Consider the following 24,377-nt stretch of genomic DNA (forward strand, 5'->3'; position numbering starts at 1 on the left):
GCAGACCATTCCATCTAAGTCCTCATTCCAAATGGAGCTCCTTCCCTTCCGAGCCCTCCCATGCGCCCAAACAGTGGTTCCCCCCCACATATGGGGTATCAGCGCACTCAGGACAAATTGGACAACAAATTGTGGGGTCGAATTTCTCCTGTTGCCCTCGGAAAAATACAAAACTGGGGGCTAAAAAATATTTTTTGTGGGAAAAAATTTTTGTTTTATTTTTACGGCTCTCCATTATAAACTTCTGTGAAGCCCTTGGTGGGTCAAAGCGCTCAGCACACATCTAGATAAGTTCCTAAGGGGGTCTACTTTCCAAAATGGTGTCACTTGTGGGGGGTTTCTACTGTTTAGGTACATTAGGGGCTCTGCAAACGCAATGTGACACCTGCAGACCATTCCATCTAAGTCTGCATTCAAATGGCACTCCTTCCCTTCTGAGCCCTCCCATGTGCCCAAACAGTGGTTCCCCCCACATATGGTGTATCATCGCCCTCAGGACAAATTGGGCAACAAATTTTGGGGTCCAATTTCTCCTGTTACCCTCAGGAAAATACAAAACTGGGGGCTAAAAAAATAATTTTTGTGGGAAAAAAATTTTGTTTTATTTTTACGGCTCTGCATTATAAACTTCTGTGAAGCACTTGGTGGGTCAAAGTGCTCACCACACCTCTAGATAAGTTCCTTAGGGGGTCTACTTTCCAAAATGGTGTCATTTGTGGGGGGGTTTCAATGTTTAGGCACATCAGTGGCTCTTCAAACGCAACATGGCGTCCCATCTCAATTCCTGTCAATTTTGCTTTGAAAAGTCAAACGGCGCTCCTTCCCTTCCGAGCTCTCCCATCCACCCAAACAGTGGTTTACCCCCACATATGGGATATCAGCGTACTCAGGACAAATTGTACCACAACTTTTGGGGTCCAATTTCTTCTCTTACCCTTGGGAAAATTAAAAATTGGGGGCAAAAAGATAATTTTTGTGAAAAAATATGATTTTTTATTTTTACGGTTCTACATTATAAACTTCTGTGAAGCACTTGGTGGGTCAAAGTGCTCACCACACCTCTAGATAAGTTCCTTAGGGGGTCTACTTTCCAAAATGGTGTCACTTGTGGGGGGTTTCAATGTTTAGGCACATCAGTGGCTCTTCAAACGCAACATGACGTCCCATCTCAATTCCTGTCAATTTTGCATTGAAAAGTCAAACGGCGCTCCTTCCCTTCCGAGCTCTCCCATCCGCCCAAACAGTGATTTACCCCCACATATGGGCTATCAGCGTACTCAGGACAAATTGTACAACAACTTTTGGGGTCCAATTTCTTCTCTTACCCTTGGGAAAATAAAAAATTGGGGGCGAAAAGATAATTTTTGTGAAAAAATATGATTTTTTATTTTTACGGTTCTACATTATAAACTTCTGTGAAGCACTTGTTGGGTCAAAGTGCTCACCACACCTCTAGATAAGTTCCTTAGGGGGTCTACTTTCCAAAATGGTGTCACTTGTGGGGGGTTTCAATGTTTAGCCACATCAGGGGCTCTCCAAACGAAACATGGCGTCCCATCTCAATTCCAGTCAATTTTGCATTGAAAAGTCAAATGGCACTCCTTCGCTTCCGAGCTCTGCCATGCGCCCAAACAGTGGTTTACCCCCACATGTGGGGTATTGGCATACTCAGGACAAATTGTACAACAATGTTTGGGGTCCATTTTCTCCTGTTACCCTTGGTAAAATAAAACAAATTGGCGCTGAATTAAATTTTTTGTGAAAAAAAGTTAAATGTTCATTTTTATTTAAACATTCAAAAAATTCCTGTGAAGCACCAGAAGGGTTAATAAACTTCTTGAATATGGTTTTGAGCACCTTGAGGGGTGTAGTTTTTAGAATGGTGTCACACTTGGGTATTTTCTATCATATAGACCCCTCAAAATGACTTCAAATGAGATGTGGTCCCTAAAATAAAATGGTGTTGTAGAAATGAGAAATTGCTGGTCAACTTTTAACCCTTATAACTCCCTAACAAAAAAAAATTTTGGTTCCAAAATTGTGCTGATGTAAAGTAGACATGTGGGAAATGTTACTTATTAAGTATTTTGTGTGACATATCTCTGTGATTTAATTGCATAAAAATTCAAAGTTGGAAAATTGCGAAATTTTCATAATTTTCGCCAAATTTCCGTTTTTTTCACAAATAAACGCAGGTACTATCAAATAATTTTTACCATTGTCATGAAGTACAATATGTTACGAGAAAACAATGTCAGAATCACCAGGATCCATTGAAGCGTTCCAGAGTTATAACCTCATAAAGGGACAGTGGTCAGAATTGTAAAAATTGGCCCGGTCATTAACGTGCAAACCACCCTTGGGGGTAAAGGGGTTAAATGAGGTGTGTCCAAACTTTTGGTCTGTACTGTATATATACATATATATATATATATATATATATATATATATATATATACTGCGTATATGTTTTCACGAATATTTGAGCCCATGGATCCATTCTATGTCCATTTTGCAAGCCGGCAAGAGAATCTCGCCGTACGGATGACACACGGATAATTTTTGGAGAAAAAATTGCATCTTTGCATTGAATACGGATCAGTGTTCAGGAGCTTTTCTGCGTATTATGGCCGTAAAAAACGGACCGTATTTCCCTACGCTAAGTGTGACTCCGGCCTAAGGGAATCTGTCAGCAGGTTCTTGCTACTTAGTTCTCTGCCCTACATCATGCTGGTCTTGGATGGGGTAGCAAATCCTGGCAACAGATTCCATTTAAATGAAGAAATTGGTCTGCAGATGTATCATAGCTGCGCACGACCCCCGAGGAGAAAGCTGTATGTGACAGAAGCCATAAAGGGTTACTTGCCTAAGAAAAGGAGGGTAGAATGATTATTTCCCTAAGGACGCTGCATTCTTTTTAATTGTCCTTTTCTTAGTGCCATAACATTTCCATTTTTCAGTACGGTGGCTCAGTGGTTAGCACTGCAGCCTTGCAGCGTTGGAGTCCTGGGTTCAAATCCTATCACGGACAACATCTACAAGGAGTTTTATGATCTCCCCGTGTTTGCGTGAGTTTCCTCCGGGTTCTCCGGTTTCCGCCCACATTCCAAAGACATACTGATAGGGGATTTAGAATGTGAGCCCCAGCAGGGACAGCGATGATAATGTGTGCAATCTGTACAGCGCTGCGGAATATGTTAGCGCTACATAAAAAAATAAAGATTATTATAGAAGTATGGTTTTTGTCAGAGCAGATGCAATTTTCAATGCTATTTTGGCTGTGCAGTCAACTTTCTTGAGTAAATGTCATTTACTCTACCTGTGGGAAGTGAAAAAAATACATTTACCACAAAATCTGGATCTAAACAAAAGTTCATTCATTTTCTAACTATACTTTCCATTTAAGTATTTCCACTTGATGTGTTTTTCTTTAAAAAACAATTTGGCCCAAATGCAGATACTACTGAATGCAGACAGTGCGGGATTTTATTATTTCGACATGTGCTAATAAAAGACTGTTCATAAAGGTGAATAATTTTCAATACCGTGAAAACAACAAAACAATAAAACAAATAACATGCAAGGCTTCTATTCTAACACCTCACCGCCTCCATTGCTGCTCTCTTCCCCCATATGGTCCACAAAGTCTCTTCTTGCCACCATGGCACACTGAAACCCTGGGCATCTTCATGCATGGCAACAAGGCCCAAGACGTCCCTGCACATGCATGTTGTAATAATGGCATGATGTAGGGACGTCGTGACATGTGATGCAACCTTATGACGCACACTTTAGTTTGGGACTTCTGACTAGGACAAACCCCAGGATTTCCCTGAACCTGTGCAGACACATCCCAGGACCAGTTGCAGCCTGGTGTGAAGATGCAGTAAGAAGAGGCGCTGAGGACTGTACAGGGGATTGTTAGAAATAGAGGTGAGTCTTGAGGTGAGTATTAGTTGTTTTAATTTTTTTTCAACATTTTACATTTATTTTGTTCTTGGCCCTCTCCAGACCTCAGATCGTAATGTGGAACATTCAATTTGAGGATAATAAATTTGCTACAAATCGAACTTCCCGGTAAAATCCGCATGATTTGGCAAATTTGAATCTCGTCAAATCCGCTCATCTCTAGTCATAACTTTAATCAGTTAGGAAATGTGTAAACCTTAATATCTCTTCGGTAAATTTATATACTTTTATTTAGCTGCCTTCTGTGGACTATCTAAGTGGGGGCATAGCTCGGGGTGGGGATGGATGCGCTAGGGAGGTGCTACTAAGTTACTCTACTTTTGCCAAAGTATTGAGATTCATGACTAGGGAAGTGTATATTCCTGGGAGAAAGAAAACCTGGTCAGACATTGTCAATTAGAAGCAACATAGTAATTAAAGGAACAATAAAAAATACCTAGATTTCAATTTCCATTTCCCGATGTTAGTCTTACGTTGAATGTAACACAGTCTCATACATATTAACGCACTTGTCTGCCTAAACGGATAAGAGATTCACTCCTATTATTCAGCCTCACAAATCACATCGGATCATATCAACTCCCAATTACTAATAGGGTTATGTGATGTTAATGTAAGATACATGTTCCACAACCTCTTAATTTGTTTTTTTTTTATGCAGGCGATAACAATTTGCATTCTTGTTTCCTTGGATAGGCATCTCTGTAAGCGTGTCAACATTTAATCTGGTTGCCATATCTCTGGAGAGATATAGTGCAATTTGCAAGCCCCTCCAGTCAAGAGTATGGCAGACAAAGTCACATGCCCTGAAGGTGATTGCGGTTACATGGTTCCTTTCATTCACCATCATGTCACCGTACCCGATTTATAGCACAATGGTGCCATTTCCAAAATATGACAATACAACTGGACATATGTGTCGCCTGGAGTGGCCCAATGACCTCACCCAACAATCATGGTAAGAACAGGTTCTTTTTTTTCCTGATTTTCACTGAACTTAAAAATAAAATAAAAACTGATTAGAAAAAATGGATACAGATATAAAAAGTAGAAATAAATATATGATACATGCCTTAAAAAGAAATAAAGAGCCTCCAGGAGTGAAGAAGATGCTGTTAAATCCTCTTAGTCAAGCTCACCATCTTTTACCTACAGGTATTTTCACTAGATCGAACATTATATAGAACCAAAAACAAATAGAAAACTCTTGTGCAAGATTTGGGAAAAAAAATCTGGAAAACACAAAACTGGGATGGAGTGAAACATGACTGCGAAATCAGACTACGTGGAATTTGCATGCTCAAAGTTTTTTTTCTATAGCTTTTCAGAAAAAAACGTAGTTTGAGAAATGAGCCTGGCAACGTCTACTTGGAGACCCTCCAATTTTTTTCAGTTTCTTTTTGCCTGACTCAGTTTTATTGACTTGACTCCTTCTCTTCCCAAATACAGGGGAGACCAATCAATCAAGCCTAGCCGGAGGGGCTCTTCTTTCCTGTGTTTAGATTCTCTTCTGTGTGTCTTGCTCATTTTGCAAACAATAGCCCTGATTCATCTAGGACAACCTTGCTCATGCCGGTATTATAAGGAGGCATGTAGGAGTCAGAGGCCCCCAATTCATTGGGAAGCATGCGCCGCTCAATAGATCAGAAGTGTCTGACAAGAGGCGTGTGCCTCGCCACAAACCTCACTCCGGGCGGGGACTGGAGTCAGATTTCTGGTGTATGTTGAATTAAACAAGCTGTGGCATCACCCCTCTTCCCGACATTTTTGGCAAAGCTTGTCAAAACTGGCCGCGAATCACAAAATTCACAAAAGTTTACATGGACTTGATGAATCGCCTACTAAGAAATGTTCAGCAATATCTATTTGTCAGTCGCTTAAGCAAGACTTGTGCCTATCATGACGCCTGGTAGCAATTCAGACAGGAAGTTGGATGTGTCCAGGGGATGTCACTGTCATGTGACTTGTGTAAAAGTTTATTTAGTTGTCTTTTAGCAGCGGTTTGGATTGTGTGCATGGTAGTGACCCAGGAGCATTGACCGAAAATAGAGAAGTGTTTGCTAATCTTATCATTTCTCTAATGTAAATAAAAGGGAAACTCCCATCTCCATGATCCTATGCCAATATGTAATAAGTGTAATAATATTAATATTAGCAAATACCTCCAATTAGATATGTAGTATACGTAGTTTTTCTGATTAGCTATGTTGCTTACCCCATGTGCAGGCATTGCAGTAGCTTAGATATCCATGGATAGTTGTTAGTGGCCGTAACCATGGATATCTAAGCTGCTGCAATGCCCTGCCCATGCGGTAAGTGACATAGCATATCAGGAGAACTGCACTGCATTTCAGATTGGAGGGATTTGCTAATATCATTATTATTACACCTTCTGCATGTTGGGATATGATCTTGAAGATGGGAATATTCCTTTAAACAAAAAATATACACATTTTTAAAAAGCTTTTGAAGTAATTTTTTCTCATTCATTTTCCAAAGACTACAAGGTGGATTTATCATCGGCATGGCTTTTAAAGTCACTTTTTTTTGTGTCTTGTGGTATTTGTTGCAATTTTTTGTGCCAAATTTTTCTAAATGGTGCATGCTGTCTATGAATTTTATGCAAAGCCAAAAATGTCCTTTTTGTCTTTTAACCTTTTTTGCTTTTTAGCACAAAAAGTTGCACATTCCATAAAATGTCGCAAAAATTCCATTAAAAAATCCTGGCGCACATCAAATAATTTAATGGGGAGACTTTTTAAAAGGTTCCAAATTATGAATCACATGAAACATCTGTAAAGCACCTGCTCCTTTTCTCCAATCCCGCTACCACCCTCCGCTACTCTTCCCTCGTTTGAGGTGCACTCCATCCGCATCTATTCCCCCTCCAACCTCCAGCTGGCTGTCATCTACCGCCCCCAGAACTAGCCATCTCCACCTTTCTTGACCACTTCACCACCTGGCTGCTTTATTTCCTCTCTGCTGACATCCCCATTATCATCATGGGTGACTTCAATATCCCCTTTGACACTTCCACCTAGCTGCCTCTAAACTTTTATCACTGACTGCCTCCTTTGGCCTCACTCAATGGTCCTCTGAGGTCACTCACAAAGATGGCCACACACTGGACTGGACCTCATCTTCACCCGCCTCTGCTCCCTTACTAATCTCACTAACTCACCCCTCCCCCTGTCAGACCACAACCGACTGACATTCTCTTCCTTCTCCTCTCCTAGTGTGCAACCCCTGTTCCACAAACTCACTCACCCTCGCAGAAATCTCAAACACCTCAACTTACAATCACTCTCTGAGACCCTTCTCCCTCTTACAGACATAGCCTCACTTCATGACACGGATGCTGTTGCCACTTTTTATAACACCACAATAACAGCAGCACTCGATTCGGCCGCCCTGGCTTACCAGCCTGACCAAAGAGCTGAGATGGGCTTCCAGGATCACTGAGCAGATGGAAGCGATCTCTCTCTGCCGACCACTTCACTGCATACAAGCAGTCCCTCGCCAGCTTCAAGCCCACACTCACTGCTGCAAAACAAACTTCTCATCTCTCATATCCTCTCTGCCTAACAACCCTAAACAGCTTTTCAACACTTTCAATTCTCTACTCCATCCCCCCGCACCCCATCCCCTCATTTCAGCTGAAGACTTTGCCTCTTTCTTTAAACAGAAGAGCGATACAATCAGAGAAAGCTTTGGCCCACAGCACCCAATGCCCCTCTTAGCTGCTCAACCGTGTTCTTCCAAAACCAGCTTCTCCACCATGGCAGAAGATCAGCTCTCCACCCTCCTGTCAAGATCACATCTCACCACCTGCACGCTTGACCCGCTCCCGTCCCACCTCATCAATAACCTTGCCATGGTCTTCATCCCAACCCTATCACACCTCTTCAACCTCTCACTCACAACAGGTGTCTTCCCATTTTCCTTCAAACATGCCAAGTTCACACCCATCCTCAAAAAACCCTCGCTCGACCCATCCTCTGTGTCTAGCTATCACCCGATATATCTTCTCCCTTATGCCTCAATATTACTGGAACAACATGTTCACCTTGAACTGTCCTCCCACCTCTCCTCCTGCTCCCTCTTTGACTGGTTACAATCTGGCTTCTGACCTCATCACTCAGCTGAAACTGCCCTAACTAAAGTCACCAATGACCTACTAACTGCCAAGAGCAAGCGACACTACTCTGTCCTCCTTCTCCTGGACCTGTCTTCTGCCTTTGACACTGTGGACCACTCCCTTCTGCTACAGATCCTCCCATCTTTTGGCATCACAGACTTGGCCCTATCCTGGATCTTGTCATATCTGACAGACCGAAAATGCAGTGTCTCCCTCCCCCACACCACCTCCTCACGATACCCCTTGTCTGTCGGTGTTCCTCAAGGCTCTGTTCTAGGACCCTTACTCTTCTCTATCTACACCTTTGGCCTGGGACAGCTCATAGAATCCCATGGTAAGCAGTATCATCTCTACGCCGATGACATGAAGATCTACCTATCTGGACCTGACCTCACCTCCTTACTTAGCAAAATCCCGCACTGTCTGTCTGCTATATCGGCATTCTTTTCAGCTCACTTTCTAAAACTGAAGATGAACAAATCAGAATTCATCATCCTTCTCCCATCTCACTCTACCCCTCCACCAGACCTATCCATCAAAGTCAATGGCTGCTCACTTTCCCCAGCCCCACACACCCGATGCCTCGGGGTGATCCTCGACTCTGCCCTCTATTTCAAGCCACATATCCAAGCCCTTGCCTCCTTCTGCCATCTCAAACTCAAAAATATTTCCCGGATCCGCGCATTCCTTGACCATAACACCACAAAAACACTAGTGCATGCCCTTATTTCCCGCCTTGACTACTGCACCCTCCTACTCTCTGGACTCCCCTCTAGCACTCTGGCACCACTCCAATCCATCCTACACTCTGCTGCCCGACTAATCTACCTGTCTCCCCGCTATTCCCTGGCCTCTCCCCTATGCCAAGCCCTTCACTGGCTTCCTATCGCCCAGAAACTCCAGTTCAAAACCCTTACAAAGCCATCCACAACCTGTCTCCTCTATACATCTGTGACATGGTCTCCCGGTACTTACCTACACGCAACCACCTATCCTCTCAGGGTCTCATTCTCTACTCCCCTCTCATCTCTTCTTCCCACAACTGCATCCAAGACTTCTCTCGTGCTTCCCCTATACTCTGGAACTCTACTACAACACATCAGACTCTCGCCTACCATAGAAACCTTCAAAAAGAACCTGAAGACTCACCTCTTCCGACAAGCCTACATCCTGCAGTGATCCTCAATCTACTGAACCGCTGCACAACCAGCTCTACCCTCTCCTAGTGTATCCTCACCCATCCCCTGCAGACTGTGAGCCCCAGCGGGCAGGGTCCTCCCTCTTAATGTACCTGTGTGCCTTGTTTTTTGCTCATGTATAATGTATTTGTCTATATTTTTCACATGTAAAGCAGCATGGAATAAATGGTGCAATAAAAATGTATAATAATAATAATAATAAAGCATAAGCTCCGCCAACAATGGTGAACTAAAAAAAAAAAAAAAAAGCAGGACATATAAAATATAGAAAAATGACCAGTTCCAAAATAACACTGTACCCATCTAATTATAGACTCTTAAAGAATTACTGCATTTTCTGGCGTATAAGACTACTTTTTAACCCTTGAAAATCTTCTCAAAAGTCGGGTATCGTCTTATACGCCAGGTGTCGTCTTATAGGGCAGGTGCGGAGTAATCTGCGGTCGCCGCATATTGTGGGGGGAGCGGTCCCAATGACGAGGTGAGAGGGCGCCTCACCGGGAAGGTGTAAGTGAAGCAGAGGCAGAGAAGGAGATAATAGGATACAAGGGCGAGCCAGGTGAGTGAAAGAGGAGTGTTTTTCTAGGCACAGCATCGCTCTCTCTCTTATTTGCATAACAATGGCATCCCAGACGCTGACAGTTTGCTTCACTTACACCTTCCTGGTGAGGCGCTTCCTCACCTCATCATCGGGACCACTCCCCCCCCCCCACTATATACGTCGTCCGCAGATTGCTCCGCACCCACCCTATAAGACGACACCCGGCATATAAGACAACCCCTGACTTTTGAGAAGATTTTATATTTTAACTGGAAAAGTTGGGGGTCGTCTTATACGCCCAGTCGTCTTATACGCCGGAAAATACGGTATTTTAAGAAGGCGAACCTGAGTCAAGATTATATAAAAGTTATAAAGATTTTATTATTACATCAAAATTACCAATAATAAACATATACAATGCAAAAATTACTGTGGGTACAAAAGGTTTTGATCCGTAGGTGAGATGAAAGAACAGTGGCCAGAGGCCAGGTCAGGATTACAGAAGAAGTATGTGAACCACCCATAAATTTTAGCAACCTACACAAGAGATATCAGCATCATTTGTTCCATTAGTTACCCTGTACGAAATTGTGACAAGAGAGCAATCTAGCGGGGACGCAATGATGCAGGGTCTATTGTGGAATATAGGGTATGTATCTGGTGCATAGTATACATATGATACAATAATAGTAAATTAAAGGTTAATTACCCATTAGATGAAAGATCTTGCCTGGAACACGACAATGTTCCCCAAAGCGCGTTTCCCGTGGATGTCGCTTCCTCACGTAAAATGACTTTAGAAAAAAGCACAAGTGAAAAGATGAATATAGCAGAAGAAAAAAAAAGTCAGCAAATACGCAAAATTAAATTAGAATAAATTTAAAGCAATAATGAATTGACCCCTTTATTTTTCGTTAAAGGTAACCTGAAATTAAATTCATGTTGCCCAAAGCATGGGCAGAAAAAATCTGACACTGAATGCGAGATTGTAGCCAGATATGTTTTACTCTGAGACAAAAATAATTTGAAAAGCCGGCCGGGGATTATAGTCTCAATTCATCAAGACCGGCGATTTTCCTGCTGGCCTTGATCGCGAGTTGCGATAGTCAGGCACACTCCCCTTAATTTTAGTTATAGTTATAGCTAGTTATAGTTGTTATAGTAGTAGTTGTTGTTTTAGTTAGTTAGTTAAGCTCAAATTTGTAATTTATGTGCGGAATTCAACAAGCCCTTGTAACCTTTATAAACACAAAATAAATAAAACAAATTGAGTTTTTTACGTATTTTTTTTTTTTATAATGACCAACCGTGCTCACAAATAATATAATAATGCAACAGGTAGTCAAAAAAAAATTTTTAAGTAGCTAAAACAGCATTTTAATAGGTACGGTCAAAAATGACCGGAGCAGTACAAGTTAATAGTGGAAACGAATAGAACGAATAGTGGAAACGAATAGAAGCTTCACCTTCTCCATTCTGTGAGGCCGCAGAAATCAGACCACTCAAATGTCATCCGAGTGCAGTCCAATGTTTCCCACACACTCATTAACTTGCATGGCCGAGTGTGAGATCTGAATATCTGATCAAACTTGAGCATTCAGTGAAATTTTTCCTCCGACATACTCTGAACAGACTCGGACAAACATATACATATACATATTATTCAGAGTTTCATCCACAGAACTCGTATTGATTTTTTTCTCACTTGTCACCCTTATGATCCGGAGCAGCAGCTATTTTTTACGTTAAATATTTTTATTGGGTTTTAACAACATTGATCTGAACACAGAATGTTCCAATTACATTCAATAATAACAATAACAAAATTAACGGTTGTTAATATTACCGTAAGTTATTGGTAAACATTAGAATGTGAGTATAATCAGCTTAATGAAATATTAATATAAGCTGTTACATGACCCAAATAATTATGTGTAAGCTAGAGGAATGCAAATGAGAAAGGAGGGCGGAAAGAGAAAGAATGGGAAGGAAAGGAGTTGGGAGACGAAAAAAGCTATAACTTATTGAAGCAAGCACTTCAGAGGAGACCACATCTACCACAACATTCTGTGTGAAGTATTATTTTCTGAACCCAGATTGCCAGGTCATTCCCTTACTGAATAATATCCGACATGTCCATTGGCGATGAGAAGCTTTGAGGCGATTGTTACCAGGTGCAATCATGCAATCACAATTGCAATGTATCTGTAAAAATTGGATGCCGCACTGTGGCTTCGTATGGCATCTGCCTTTCCGTTTCCGTACCCGTAGGCCGGAGTCACATTACCGTATGGCATCCAATGTGATAGGCTAATAGGATAATGACTAGAAGAAATTTCTCCATCTCCTCTGTTGCCGGTGTCGTTGGGAATAGCATTGCACTCGGGTGACATCTGAGTGCAGTGTGATGTTTCACACGTACCCGCAGACTTGTATGGGTACGTGTTATCCAAATGTCGCATGCAATCATGCTGCGTTTTTTTGTTTTTTTTTCAGTCCAATCTTGATTAAAAAAAACCCACAGATGAGCACACAATCACAACATTGGTTATTCGAAGAAAACTAAGTATAGCATCCCCAAAGCCCAGTAGATATCAGTCCATGCAAACCACAGGTCACTGTATATGAGACCTCTGTCCACAAAACACAAAAACACTGCACTCTGCGGTGCTTGAAGTGAAAACAATAGGATTACTCTCCCATTGTACGCGGTGCTTCTATTCCAGCAGAGGCTCTAACATGTTGCATACAGCGGGCGAATAGTCCTTTATCCTTTTCTCACTTGAAGCATCCCAGAGTGCTGTCTTTTTGTTCTTTTGTTTGAAATAATTCTATACAAATAAAAAACAATATATAAAAGTACAAAACATCAAAACATAAAAATCATAATCAAATATTATTTGATTCTCATGCCTCCTTTTATAGAAAATGTTTATTTTTTTTTTCCATGCAGCTAAAAGCTGGTCTATTTTGAACAATCCGCTTTTGTAAGGCTTCTTTCACACTTGTGTGATGTTGTGCAAATTCGGCACAACGTGGGCAGCGGATGCAGTTTTTCAACGCATCCACTGCCCATTCTAAGTCCCGCGGAGGAGGGGGCGGAGTTCCGGTCGCGCATGCGCGGTAGGAAATGGCGGATCCGACCTACGAAAAAACGTTGCATTGAACGTTTTTTCGTGATGACGGTCCGCCAAAACACGACGCATCCAGTGCACGTCGGCAATACAAGTCTATGGGAAAAAAACGCATCCTGCGGGCACATTTGCAGGGTGCATTTTTTTCCCAAAACGACGGATTGCGATGGATCTAAAATGACGCAAGTGTGAAAGTAGCCTTAGAGCGGTCTCTTTGTAAAATCAATTAAAACTATTTATCAGGAAATTAATAGAATTTCCAGGCAATTTCATGTTGTTTCATATTACTAGGATGTGCTTTGAAAGCTCACAGGCTCGAGTTCATATGAGGACAACCAGCAGAGGGCGCCTCTTATGAACTCGAGCCTGGGAGCTTTCTAGGAAAATTCCCATGATCTAGGAACAACCAGCAGAGGGCGCCTCACCGCAAATGAAGCTAAATACAGGTCATTGACCTACTTTACCTTCATTCCCCGGGGTTTTGTAGCCACGAACAACGTTGCATTAGCAAAGCTCGTGGCTGCAAACTATTTTAACCCCTTCAGATGGATTTACATTGTTGGACTTTACAGATCTGCGGAAGGTAAGGATATTGTTGGTTTATTATGTTATTTTTGTTACAGAACGAGGGTCTTCAGTGATTGGATTAGGCGTTGAATAAAATATTACAACAACCTTTGTTTTTATTTCATTAAAATAATTTTTAATAATGTGTTTGTGTATTTTTTTAACCCTTTACTAGTATTGGATTAATAATGGATAGGTGTCATAATTGACGCCTCTCCATTATTAATTTGGCTTAATGTCACCTTACAATAGCAAGGTGGCATTAACCCTTCATTACCCCATATCCCACCGCTACACGGGAATGGGAAGAGAGTGGCCAAGTGCCAGAATAGACGCATCTTCCAGATGTGCCTTTTCTGGGGTGGCTGGGGGCAGGTGTTTTTAGCCAGGGGGGGCCAATAACCGTGGACCCTCTCCAGGCTATTAATATCTGCCCTCAGTCACTGGCTTTACCATTCTGGCGGAGAAAATTGCGCGGGAGCCCACGCCAATTTTTTTCCGCAATTTAACCCTTTAATTTAGTAGATAGAACGGCCAAATTTTGCAGATACACACTACTAACATTAGTAGTGTGGAATATGCAAAACAAAAAGGTGATATGAGATGGTTTACTGTATGTAACCATGTCTCAAATCATGTCGGGTTTAGGAAGGAGATCGCAAAAGCCGGTAATTGAATTACCGGCTTTAAAGCTATCTCGCGCTGGAAGAAATATTAATATATATATATATGTGTGTCTACTGATTGATATATATATATATATATATATATATATATATATACAGTGTGTATATATATATATATTTTTTTTTTTTTATTTATTTTTTTTGTGACACATGGATCCCTTCTATAGCGGTATGTCGGTTTTGCAAGCCTGCGAGAAAAACACGCAGTACGGATGCCATACGGATTACATACGGAGGATGCCATGCGCAAAAAACGCTGACACACCCTGCCTATGGAGGAGCTACGGACCACTATTTTGGGGACTTTTCAGCGTATTACGGCCGTAATATACGGACCGTATTGTTTTACGCTGTGTGTGACGCCGGCGTAATGGGTTTCCATGGATGGCAAGCCTGGAGGCGTTGTTAAACCTCTGGTTGCCATGGTAATTATCAGCACCATCAGCATTGATACCCATTGCTGATGGTACGATCTCAGCTCCTGAGCCCGCACAGTGCAAGTGCTGTAATATTACACCACTTTGTCTTGAGTACACCAGCGAGAGGGGATTAATACATTATATATTTATGCTTAGATTTACACTTGTTCGTGCAAACATCTGTAAGGTTTCCAGAAAAAACTCCCGGAAGAGTTGCCAAAGCTCCAGGTCGCCAAAGAAGCCTCCCGAAAAGAAATGCTTTCAAAAGGCTTCTTATGCTTGATGCTGGGATTCTCCATTATTACCCAATATTAAACACACTGTTATGGGTGTTTTAAAAGAAGTTGGTCATATCCCAAAACACATTTTTAATGGGCTTTACAGTGTTGTAGGGGACTTTGCCCCCAATAAAAATCATGCTTGAACTGTACCTGTTACTTTACTGGAACAGCGACTGATAAAATAACTTTGAATTAATATGTAAGTGAGGAGGCTTCAATGTACTCTTCCTCAATTACATGTTGGGCCCTTCCCCCGATTGTGATTGATAGTGCTCACTTCCCAGAGCAAGCACTGTGGTCGCACACGATCTCCTCCCTGTATCCTTTCTTCTGATGACACTCGCTTTATTAATACACCCACAAGCTCCTCTTTTGCATATTAAATACATGTTACTTTCTCCGGCACTGTGCCCATAACAGGTACAGTGCTAGTATGGTTGCGATAGGGGCTAAGTCCCCTACAACACTGTACAACCCATTCATAATACATTTTGAACATGCTGTTGTGCTGGACAGAAGCCTCTCTACGGGATGAAAGAGCTTAATTCTACCAAACTTCCATTTTTTTTCACCAACTGTGATTTTTAACAACTGCATTGGAGTAATTAATCTGGAAAGGATGGATGGGTCTTTGAGCCTCCTCCCTCACTGGCATTCAAGATGGTCTGCCCCTTTTGCTCTCTCTATATATTTCTACCCTCCTAAAGCTATGCCTCTTGCTAAAATAATTTCAAAATATGCCATTGTTTTTGCATAATATATAATCAGGAGTTTATTGGAAGCGAATGCCTGGCGCTCTTCAGTGTGACACAGTGGTGCAGTTGCCCACGGTAGCATTCTCGGATATGGACTGTTTTGACGCCCCGTTTGCAATTTGGAGGATACCGTGTGCTCTTCCTTTTGTGAGTTTCATTGACATTAAATATGTTTGCGTTGAACTTTACTGGGTCACTGCCTCATTATTGTATGGTGTGAATACCGCTGCACTACAATGCCACTTAAATATGCACTCCCAGCAAAATTTGTATTCTCTTAATATATTGCAGTCATCATATTATTTAGCACTGTGCACTTACAATTGCTCATTTTGCCTTTCTACTGAGTTAATTTTTCTCAAAATGAGCAATTGTAAGTGCACAGTGCTCTATAATGTGATGTCTGCAATATATCTTTGGGGAGAGGAGGAGGAGTGCTTCTTTAAGTGACATCTTTTATATGCACAGTGAATGAATCAGGGACCAGTACACCTCGATTCTCTGGACGATTCTGCTAAAACTCAGTAGTAATGTCAAGACTTCATGACTATAAAAGACTTTGCTCACCACTTCACTTTACAGTTAGGGTTTATTAGTTTTTTAGATTTTTTTTCTTTATACTCAAAAAATTCATTGCAGAGAATGACATTTATATCAAGCTGTTATCATCCTGTAAAACACTATGGTGGTGCTTTAGGGATAGTTTATTTTATGACCTTTAAAAGGTTAGTCTGGCTTGGACAATGACTGTAGGTGCTATTCTTTGTTTAATGAAAAGTTATAGAAGATTCAAACACCAATTCTTCACTACTTTCATTAGGAACATCCTGCAGACAAGTTCTTTTCAAAGGGTTTTCCTTGAAATTTGCATCTCTATAAACAGCTAACAAGGAAAGGATCCACTATTCACTATAGGCAATGTCATAGCCTATCCCTGTTCTTCTCTTCACAGTGACCTTGGCACAGGCTCAGTAAATGCTTCAATAAAATAGATAAGGTTGGGAGTCTGATGATTGTGTCTAATATACATGTGTTGCTTCCCGAATCAACGGGAAATTAAAGTCTTAAAAAAAAGCCCCTGTGGCCAGTTTCAAAATTGCAAGATTCCAATTTATTTATTTTGAATACAGTTTTTGATATAAAAATCTATAAAACACATTGGCAAAAAGGTTTTAAAAAATATTTATTTAACACAAAAACCTGATTCAAAAAATAGGTAATTTTCTGATGATAGCTTCTCATTAGTGTTTTGAAGAATGATAGGAAACCGCCGTATTTATTTGTTCCAACAAACTTTATTGGGTTTTGATTATTTTTTAACTGGGGAGGAAAGACTGGGGAGGGGAGGAGGGGAACCGCCGTATTTATAAGAAATAAAGGAAACTGGTAGAAAATTCAAAATTCATTCAGATGCTGCCCTTTTTTGGATATGAAGAGAGGAGCCCAAAGCTAAAAGGCAACAATTCTAACCACTAAACTACGTAGGACCCACAGGGAGGATTTGTGTATACCCAGTAATACAATAAAAATGTAAATATTGATATTTTACTCCATCTTCCACTTGAACATCTTTCATTATAGCCATAGAGCCATTTCTAAGCTCTTCGGATGCAATGTGACTGTGTCTTATCTTTATGATTTTAGGTATATTTTTCTTCTGTTAATCCTCTTCCTTGTGCCTGGGATTGTTATGACTATCGCATACGCCTTAATTTCTATGGAATTATACAGAGGAATCCGGTTTGATGTAAATCAGAAGAAAGGTAACGCTATCTGCATAGTAATGTTGTGCTGTATGTTTAGATATAGGATAATGCATCCTCTGGAATAGACATCTGTAATTGGTATAGACGATGTGATGATGACCTTTGTCTCTGCACAGATTACAGAAACATTGAGCATTTGGTGAATTCTAATATCGTTATAATGCAACAAATACAATATTTTGGGCTTTTTAAGTCATAAATTAAACAATGTATACTTTTCTATTAAAGGGAATCTGTCACCATGTTTGTGCCACATATGATGTATGGACAGTACCTGTAAACCATCATATATGATGTATAAATGCCCCATATCTGGCCTGCAAGACAGGAATAAGACCTTTAATTATACTCCCGTACTGGGCAATTCGGTCTGATGAGCGTCACTAGTCTTGATCTGTCGACTCCTCTTGCAGTCGCCGTCCTCCTTCCCTGCTTTGTGTCACTGAGGCGTCCTCTGTCATCCATACGGTGTCCAGCATGGCCCTCCTGTGCAGGCGTACTTGTCTATGCTCTGTTGAGGACACTCTGTTGCAGTGCGCGTGTGCTGGTGCTCTTTGGCATTTTCCTGCGCATGCGCACTGCCGTACTGTGCTCTGCCCTCAACAGGGCAGAGAGAAATACACTTGCACAGGAATGCGATGCTGGACACTGTATGGATGATGTAGGACACGTTATCCACACAAAGCAGTGCAGGAGGACCACCAAATTGCAAGGAGAAAGTAGGCGCCGGACCTAGATGAGCAACTCTCATCGGACTGGGCCCTACTGCCTCATATGTGAGAATAATAAAAGGTCTTTTTCTTGTCTTGCAGGCCGGATTTGGGGCATACTGTATATACAGCATATTAGAATGCTTTAGATGAGGGATTACAGGTACTGGCCGTACTTCATATGGGAAAATCCTGGTGACGGTGTCATGCTGGGTGAGGGAGAAGCAAGTTGCACAACAATGGGAAAAGGTAGGGGAAGCCCAAACACTAGGGAATGGGGTAGTGGAGACCCCTAGGCAGATCTTACAACACCCTGTCTTGCCTGACATCCATACATAGGTGCTGCCCCTATCATCGAGCAGGAAGCTAATCCCTGCCTGATCCTAGTGATAGATCCTGGATAGGGAGGGGACGGGGTGTGCACTAGTGATCCCCCACTACAATTAAAGACAGTGATGGTGGACACACGAGGGGATACACTTACCTTGAGAAGACCACTGAGATATCACGCCGGCAATCCTCCAAGAGTACTCCAAGAAGATACTAGCCGACTGCTAGCACTTCTAACCAGACAGAGGGAAATTAAACTAACATCTCAGCACCTAGCTAAAGAGACTGAAGGTATTTAAACGTTCAGCAAGGTTGTGTTAATTAGCAGCAGAAAGTGGAGGTAACTGTTAGATCCTAGCAGGAGAAGGATATGACTCCATAACAGAGATGGAAAAATCAAGAAGGTAATCGCAATGACCTTCTACAGCCGGATCCAGGATGACTGTCTGTCACACCCGTGACAGACAGGTTCCCTTTAACCTTCATAAATTCTTGTATATTACTTATCCTTTTTTTTTTATTCAGCCACTGAAACTTCTTACTTTGATCAAGATATCCACTTTCTCTGTATACTCACACTATTATTTCTTCAGGTAAAATAAGATCATCTAGACCAACAATACAAATTTATAGTTTCCCTTTATATATTCTGCCTCTTTCTTCCTGTAGCTCTTTCCCCCGTTCCATAAGCATAAGGTATAATCTGAACTCTCGCTAAAGACAGACCTATAGATAGATACGAGCAGTTATTCAGACTGAATGATTTGTATGGAGGAAGAAGATGTGGAGAAAGATGCAGATTTCTTTGATGGGGATATATTACAAAGGTTCTTATCTTGACTGGTACTTTTGATTAAAAAAAAGACATGAAAATGGAGTTACTCTTTAAGTTTAGCACCTGAAATTTTGTGTACAACTGCATACTTTAAAGGCTTTTTCCTATTTCAAAAATTATTCTGATTGGCCCCGAAATACAGAACACCCCGCCAACACAAAACTGAGCTCTGACTCTGACCAAAGTGTGATCGGAGTGTGAGCATATGTTCTTTGATGTGGTGAATTAAATTCTTGGATGTCGATGTGGAGAATTAAAAAAAATCAAGTTTCTTTTAATTGTCTCCATTATGTCAGTCCATGAAAATCGGATCCAAGGGCGTCATTCAAGTGCAGTCATATATTTTTCACGGACCCATAGGTTTGAATGGCTAAGTGAGATCCGATTATCAGAGCCAGATCGTGTATGTTGCAATTTTTTTTTTTAATCAAATCATTCAGCCAGTGGAAAAAATCGGACATGTGCACGGCCTCATTAAATAACATTGGTCCGAGTGAGTTCCGATGTTTTAACGGATCGCTCTCGGACCGAAACAATGGATGTCTACACGAGCCCTTACAGTCAGGCAACAAAAGGCAGACGGTGCTGGACTCAGGAAGGAAAGTACTACCGAGTTTGGTTGTGAAAACCTCGCTGAACTTCTAAGATAAAGCTAGTTGAATGGGACAACCACTTTAATTTTCATTATGCAAATGTCTCTTTTGTAATAAGCTAATAGCGGTCCAGCTGTGATATATATTGGATTACCATAAATGTATAATCCTGGAGACGTTTACTCTATAAAGTGCAAAAAGGATTCAAAAGATTTGCATTAAATTAAAGAAAAAAAGCATGCAAATGATGTAATGTCTGTTATCTTTAAAGTGTGTGCTCTGAAAACTGAAAACCCGCAGTCAGGTAGAGCTGTTATTGGGTTTATTAATCCCTTTCCGACAGTGGGCGCAATACTACCCCCATGTCGGAATCCCTCCCTTTAACGTGGGCTCCGGCACTGAGCCCACATCTTTCACGGCACATGAGAGCTATTTTGAACAGCTGACAGGTGCTTCTAACAGCCGAGGGTGGAAAATAATAATAATAATAATAATCTTTATTTATATAGCGCCAACATATTCCACAGCGCTTTACAGTTTAACAGTTTCAAACACAACAAGTATCAACATTAACAATACAATAATTAAAGCGAAATAAGACGACCCTCCTCGTGAGAGGTTACAATCTACAATGAGGTGGGGGAGATACAAAGCACAGGTGTGTATTTATAATGATGTATTTACAATGATGGTGCAGCCATCTTCAGGGGGTGGGGGATAGATGGAAGTAGTGAATGGGCTACACACACACAAACATAACATGACTTTGATTACTGAATGTGATAGGCCGCTCTGAACAAATGTGTTTTGAGCGAGCGCCTAAAACTATGCAAATTGTGTCCTAATATCTTGGGGTAGAGCATTCCAGAGGATTGGCGCAGCGCTGGAGAAGTCTTGGAGTCGGGTGTGGGATACAGATTAGTGCAGAGGTTAGTCGAAAGTCATTTGCAGAGTGCAGCAGTCGGCTAGGCCGATAGACAGAAATGAGGGAGGAGATGTATGGGGGTGCCGCACTGTGGAGAGCTTTGTGGGTGAGAACAAGTACTTTGAATTGTATCCTGTAATGAATGGGCAGCCAGTGTAACGACTGACGAAGAGCGGACGCGTCCAAGTAATGACTAGACAGATGGACGACCCTGGCTGCTGCATTAAGGATAGACTGGAGAGGGGAAGTCGAGTAAGGGAGAGGCCAATTAGTAGAGCATTACAGTAGTCCAGGCGGGAGTGGATCAGGGCGACAGTGAGGGTTTTTGTTGTTTCCATGGTGAGAAAAGGGTGGATTCTAGAGATGTTCTTTAGGTGTAAGCGGCACGATCTGGCAAGAGATTGTATATGGGAGGTGAAGGAGAGATCGGAGTCAAACATAACACCCAGACATCGCGCCTGCTGCTGGGGTGTAATTATGGTGCCACCCACGGAGAGGGAAATGTCAGATTTAGGGAGGTTAGTAGATGGCGGGAGCAGAAGAAGTTCCGTTTTGGAGAGGTTGAGTTACAGATAGAGAGCAGACATGATGTTGGAGACTGCAGAAAGACAGTCAGTGGCGTTCTGTAGTACAGCGGGGGTTAGGTCAGGGGAGGATGTGTATAGTTGTGTGTCATCAGCATAAAGATGATACTGAAAGCCAAATTTGCTGATGGTCTGTCTAATTAGGGTCGTGTAGAGAGAGAGAAGAGAAGGCGGCCAAGGACTGAGCCCTGGGGTACCCCGACAGTGAGAGGAAGAGGAGATGAAGTGGATCCAGAGAACAGAACACTGAAGGAGCGGTCAGAAAGATAGGAGGAGAACCAGGAGAGAGCAGTGTCCTTAATGCCAAGTGACTGGAGCCTAGAGAGTAGGAGAGGGTGGTCAACAGTGTCGAAAGCTGCAGAAAGGTCGAGAAGAATGAGCAGAGAGTGGTCACAGTTATGTTTTGCTGTCAGAAGGTCATTGGTCACTTTGATGGGTGCAGTTTCTGTCGAATGTAGGGGGCGGAAACCGGACTGTGAAGGGTCTAGGAGGGATTGAGTGGAGAGCTAACGGGTAAGGCGGGAGTATATCAGGTGCTCCAAGAGTTTAGAGATGAAGGGGAGATTGGTGACTGGTCTGTAGTTGTTTGTGCAGGATGGGTCGAGTATAGGTTTTTTTTAGTAATGGAGTAATGATAGAGTGTTTGAAGGAGGAGGGGAAAATGCCAGAGGAGAGGGAGAGATTAAAGATTGTAGTTAGGTGAGTTGTGACGACTGGAGAGAGAGACTGGAGGAGATCTGAGGGAATGGGGTCGGTGGTGCATGTAGTCGGACGAGAAGAGGAGAGGAGCCTGGAGACTTCTTCTTCTGTGATGGGATCAAATGTGGAGAGTGAGCCAGGGCTGTTTCACTCTGTGTTTGGAGGTTCTGAGGGTGAGGGGAGCTACTTTGTTAAGGGTGCTTCTAAGAGTGTAATTGAAATGATGTACAGCCAGATCAGGACAGGAAAAAGAAGAGATTGGGGACAATGATGAGTGTAGGGAGTCTGAAAGTGTATGAGGGTTAATGGCTTGTAGATTTCTGACTGAATGGTAGTTAGGAGGGTGCTGGGGTTTGTGAGTGTGAAGGAGAGAATGTTGTGGTCAGAGAGGGGAAGCGGTGAGTTATCTAGGTAGGAGATTGAGCAGAGCCGGGCGAAAACCAGGTCCAGGGTGTTACCGTCTTTGTGTGTTTCAGAGGTTGAGAGCTGTGAGAGGCCTAGAGAAGTTGTTAGCGACAGAAACTGGGATGCAGATGTGGAAGTGGGGCTGTTTATGGGGATGTTGAAGTCTCCCAGGATAAGGGTAGGGAGTTCTGAGGACATGAAGTGCGGCAGCCAGGCAGAGAAATGGTCCAGTAAGTGGGTGGGTGAGCCTGGGGGCCAGTAATGATCGCTGCTCTGAGGGAGAGGGGACGAAAGAGCCTGATGGTGTGGACTTCAAAAGAAGGGAATGAGAGTGATGGGGGGATGACCTGGAAAGTGCATTGTGGGGACAGGAGTATGCCGACTCCACCACCAGGTCTGTTTGTCAGTCTCGGGGAATGGGAGAATTGTAAGCCACCATGGGAAATGGCAGCAGGAGAGACAGTGTCAGAATCCTGAATCCAGGTTTCCATGAGGGCCAACAGATTCAGAGAGTTTTTCAAAAAGTAATTGTGAAGGAAAGGAAGCTTGTTGCAAACAGACCGTGGATTCCAAAGGGCACAATTAAAAGAAGGAGATGAAGGAGTGCAAATAATATTAGTAAGATTATTAAGGTTTCGATGTGAGGTAGGGTAGGGGTTGAGTTTGGTGGATGGTGGACCGGGGTTGGGGGAGATGTCCCCTGAAATCAGTAGGAGCAGGAAGATAAAGAGCAAGTTGTTTTTGGAATTGTATGAAGTTGTTTTGTGCAGTGTGTTTGGGTAAAATGGACTGAGGTTTTTCAAGAAGGTGAGAAGTGCATGGGAGCTGTACATGGGAGAGGGAAGGAGTGAGGAGCTGATTTATATGAGTCGTGATGGATGGGGGATTGGTCGGTGTAAGTGGATTGCAAGGGAACATAGGAGGATAGGAATAAAGCACATGGATAGCTGGGCGTGCAGAGTGTGGGTTACCTGACTCCTGCCCTGACTAACTGCCATGGAATAACTGCTGTATCACGACGCTTAGCTCCGTGACGCTTTGGTTCTGGGACGCGTGCACCCCCACATGCGTGCACCCCTAAGGATGGTTCTAAATTTATAGTCCAGACTGCTGGGTCAGAAGAGATGGATTGTGGGAACTGGTTGAGGATAATTTGGCAGCTAGGGTCAGCACACCAGGGGCTTTTTTTTTTTTAGATGATCAAAGACATTCAGCCTGGTAACATCTACTTTAACGCCTTCCTTCTACCAGATAATATCTACACTGATCCCAGTCATGGATATGCAACAGTGAGTTTTAAGTACAATGCACCAGATGAATTATACCGATGAATTAGCAAACACATTAAATTATGTTTCTAGATGGTAAAGCAGCAGATGACAGAAAAGCGATCCACCTGCGTCTGTTAACCTGTCAATCTCTGACAGTTATATTTAACTCGTGCTTCCGGTTAGTGAGCTGGAAATTCCTCCATCGGTGACCCCGTCACATGACTGTGGGTCACCGATGGGTTGGCATGACAACCAGAGGTCTCCAGCAGTGGTCGGCACTCATAGCAAGTGAGCATTTCTGCTACATATAGGCAATCTGATCATCTCCTGTATGTAGCAGAACCAATCAGAGAACTGCAGCTTCAAGTCTCCCTTGCAGACTATTGAAGCATGCAAAAATTAAAAAAAAGTTTTAAAAATATTAAAAAAAATAAAAATATTAAATCACCACCCATTCGCCCTATTCAAATTAAAACAATAATAAAACAAATCAAACATACACATATTTGGTATTGCCACTTACAGAATCGTCAGATGTATCAATATAAAAAAATAACTAATCCAATCGGT

At 42.2% G+C, this 24,377-nt stretch overlaps 1 protein-coding gene across 1 annotated transcript in view; it reads left to right on the forward strand.

Annotated features, from left to right (window-relative positions):
- CCKAR (cholecystokinin A receptor) overlaps positions 1-24,377 on the forward strand; it is a 150,123-nt gene that overhangs the window by 115,950 nt on the left and 9,796 nt on the right. Inside the window, exons 3-4 of the mRNA XM_069745795.1 lie at positions 4,666-4,927; positions 17,334-17,452. Of these exons, the coding sequence (XP_069601896.1) occupies positions 4,666-4,927; positions 17,334-17,452 (381 nt within the window). The remainder of the gene's footprint in view (positions 1-4,665; positions 4,928-17,333; positions 17,453-24,377) is intronic.

Source organism: Ranitomeya imitator, chromosome 1 (assembly GCF_032444005.1).
Source record: "Ranitomeya imitator isolate aRanImi1 chromosome 1, aRanImi1.pri, whole genome shotgun sequence".
Taxonomy (NCBI): domain Eukaryota; kingdom Metazoa; phylum Chordata; class Amphibia; order Anura; family Dendrobatidae; genus Ranitomeya; species Ranitomeya imitator.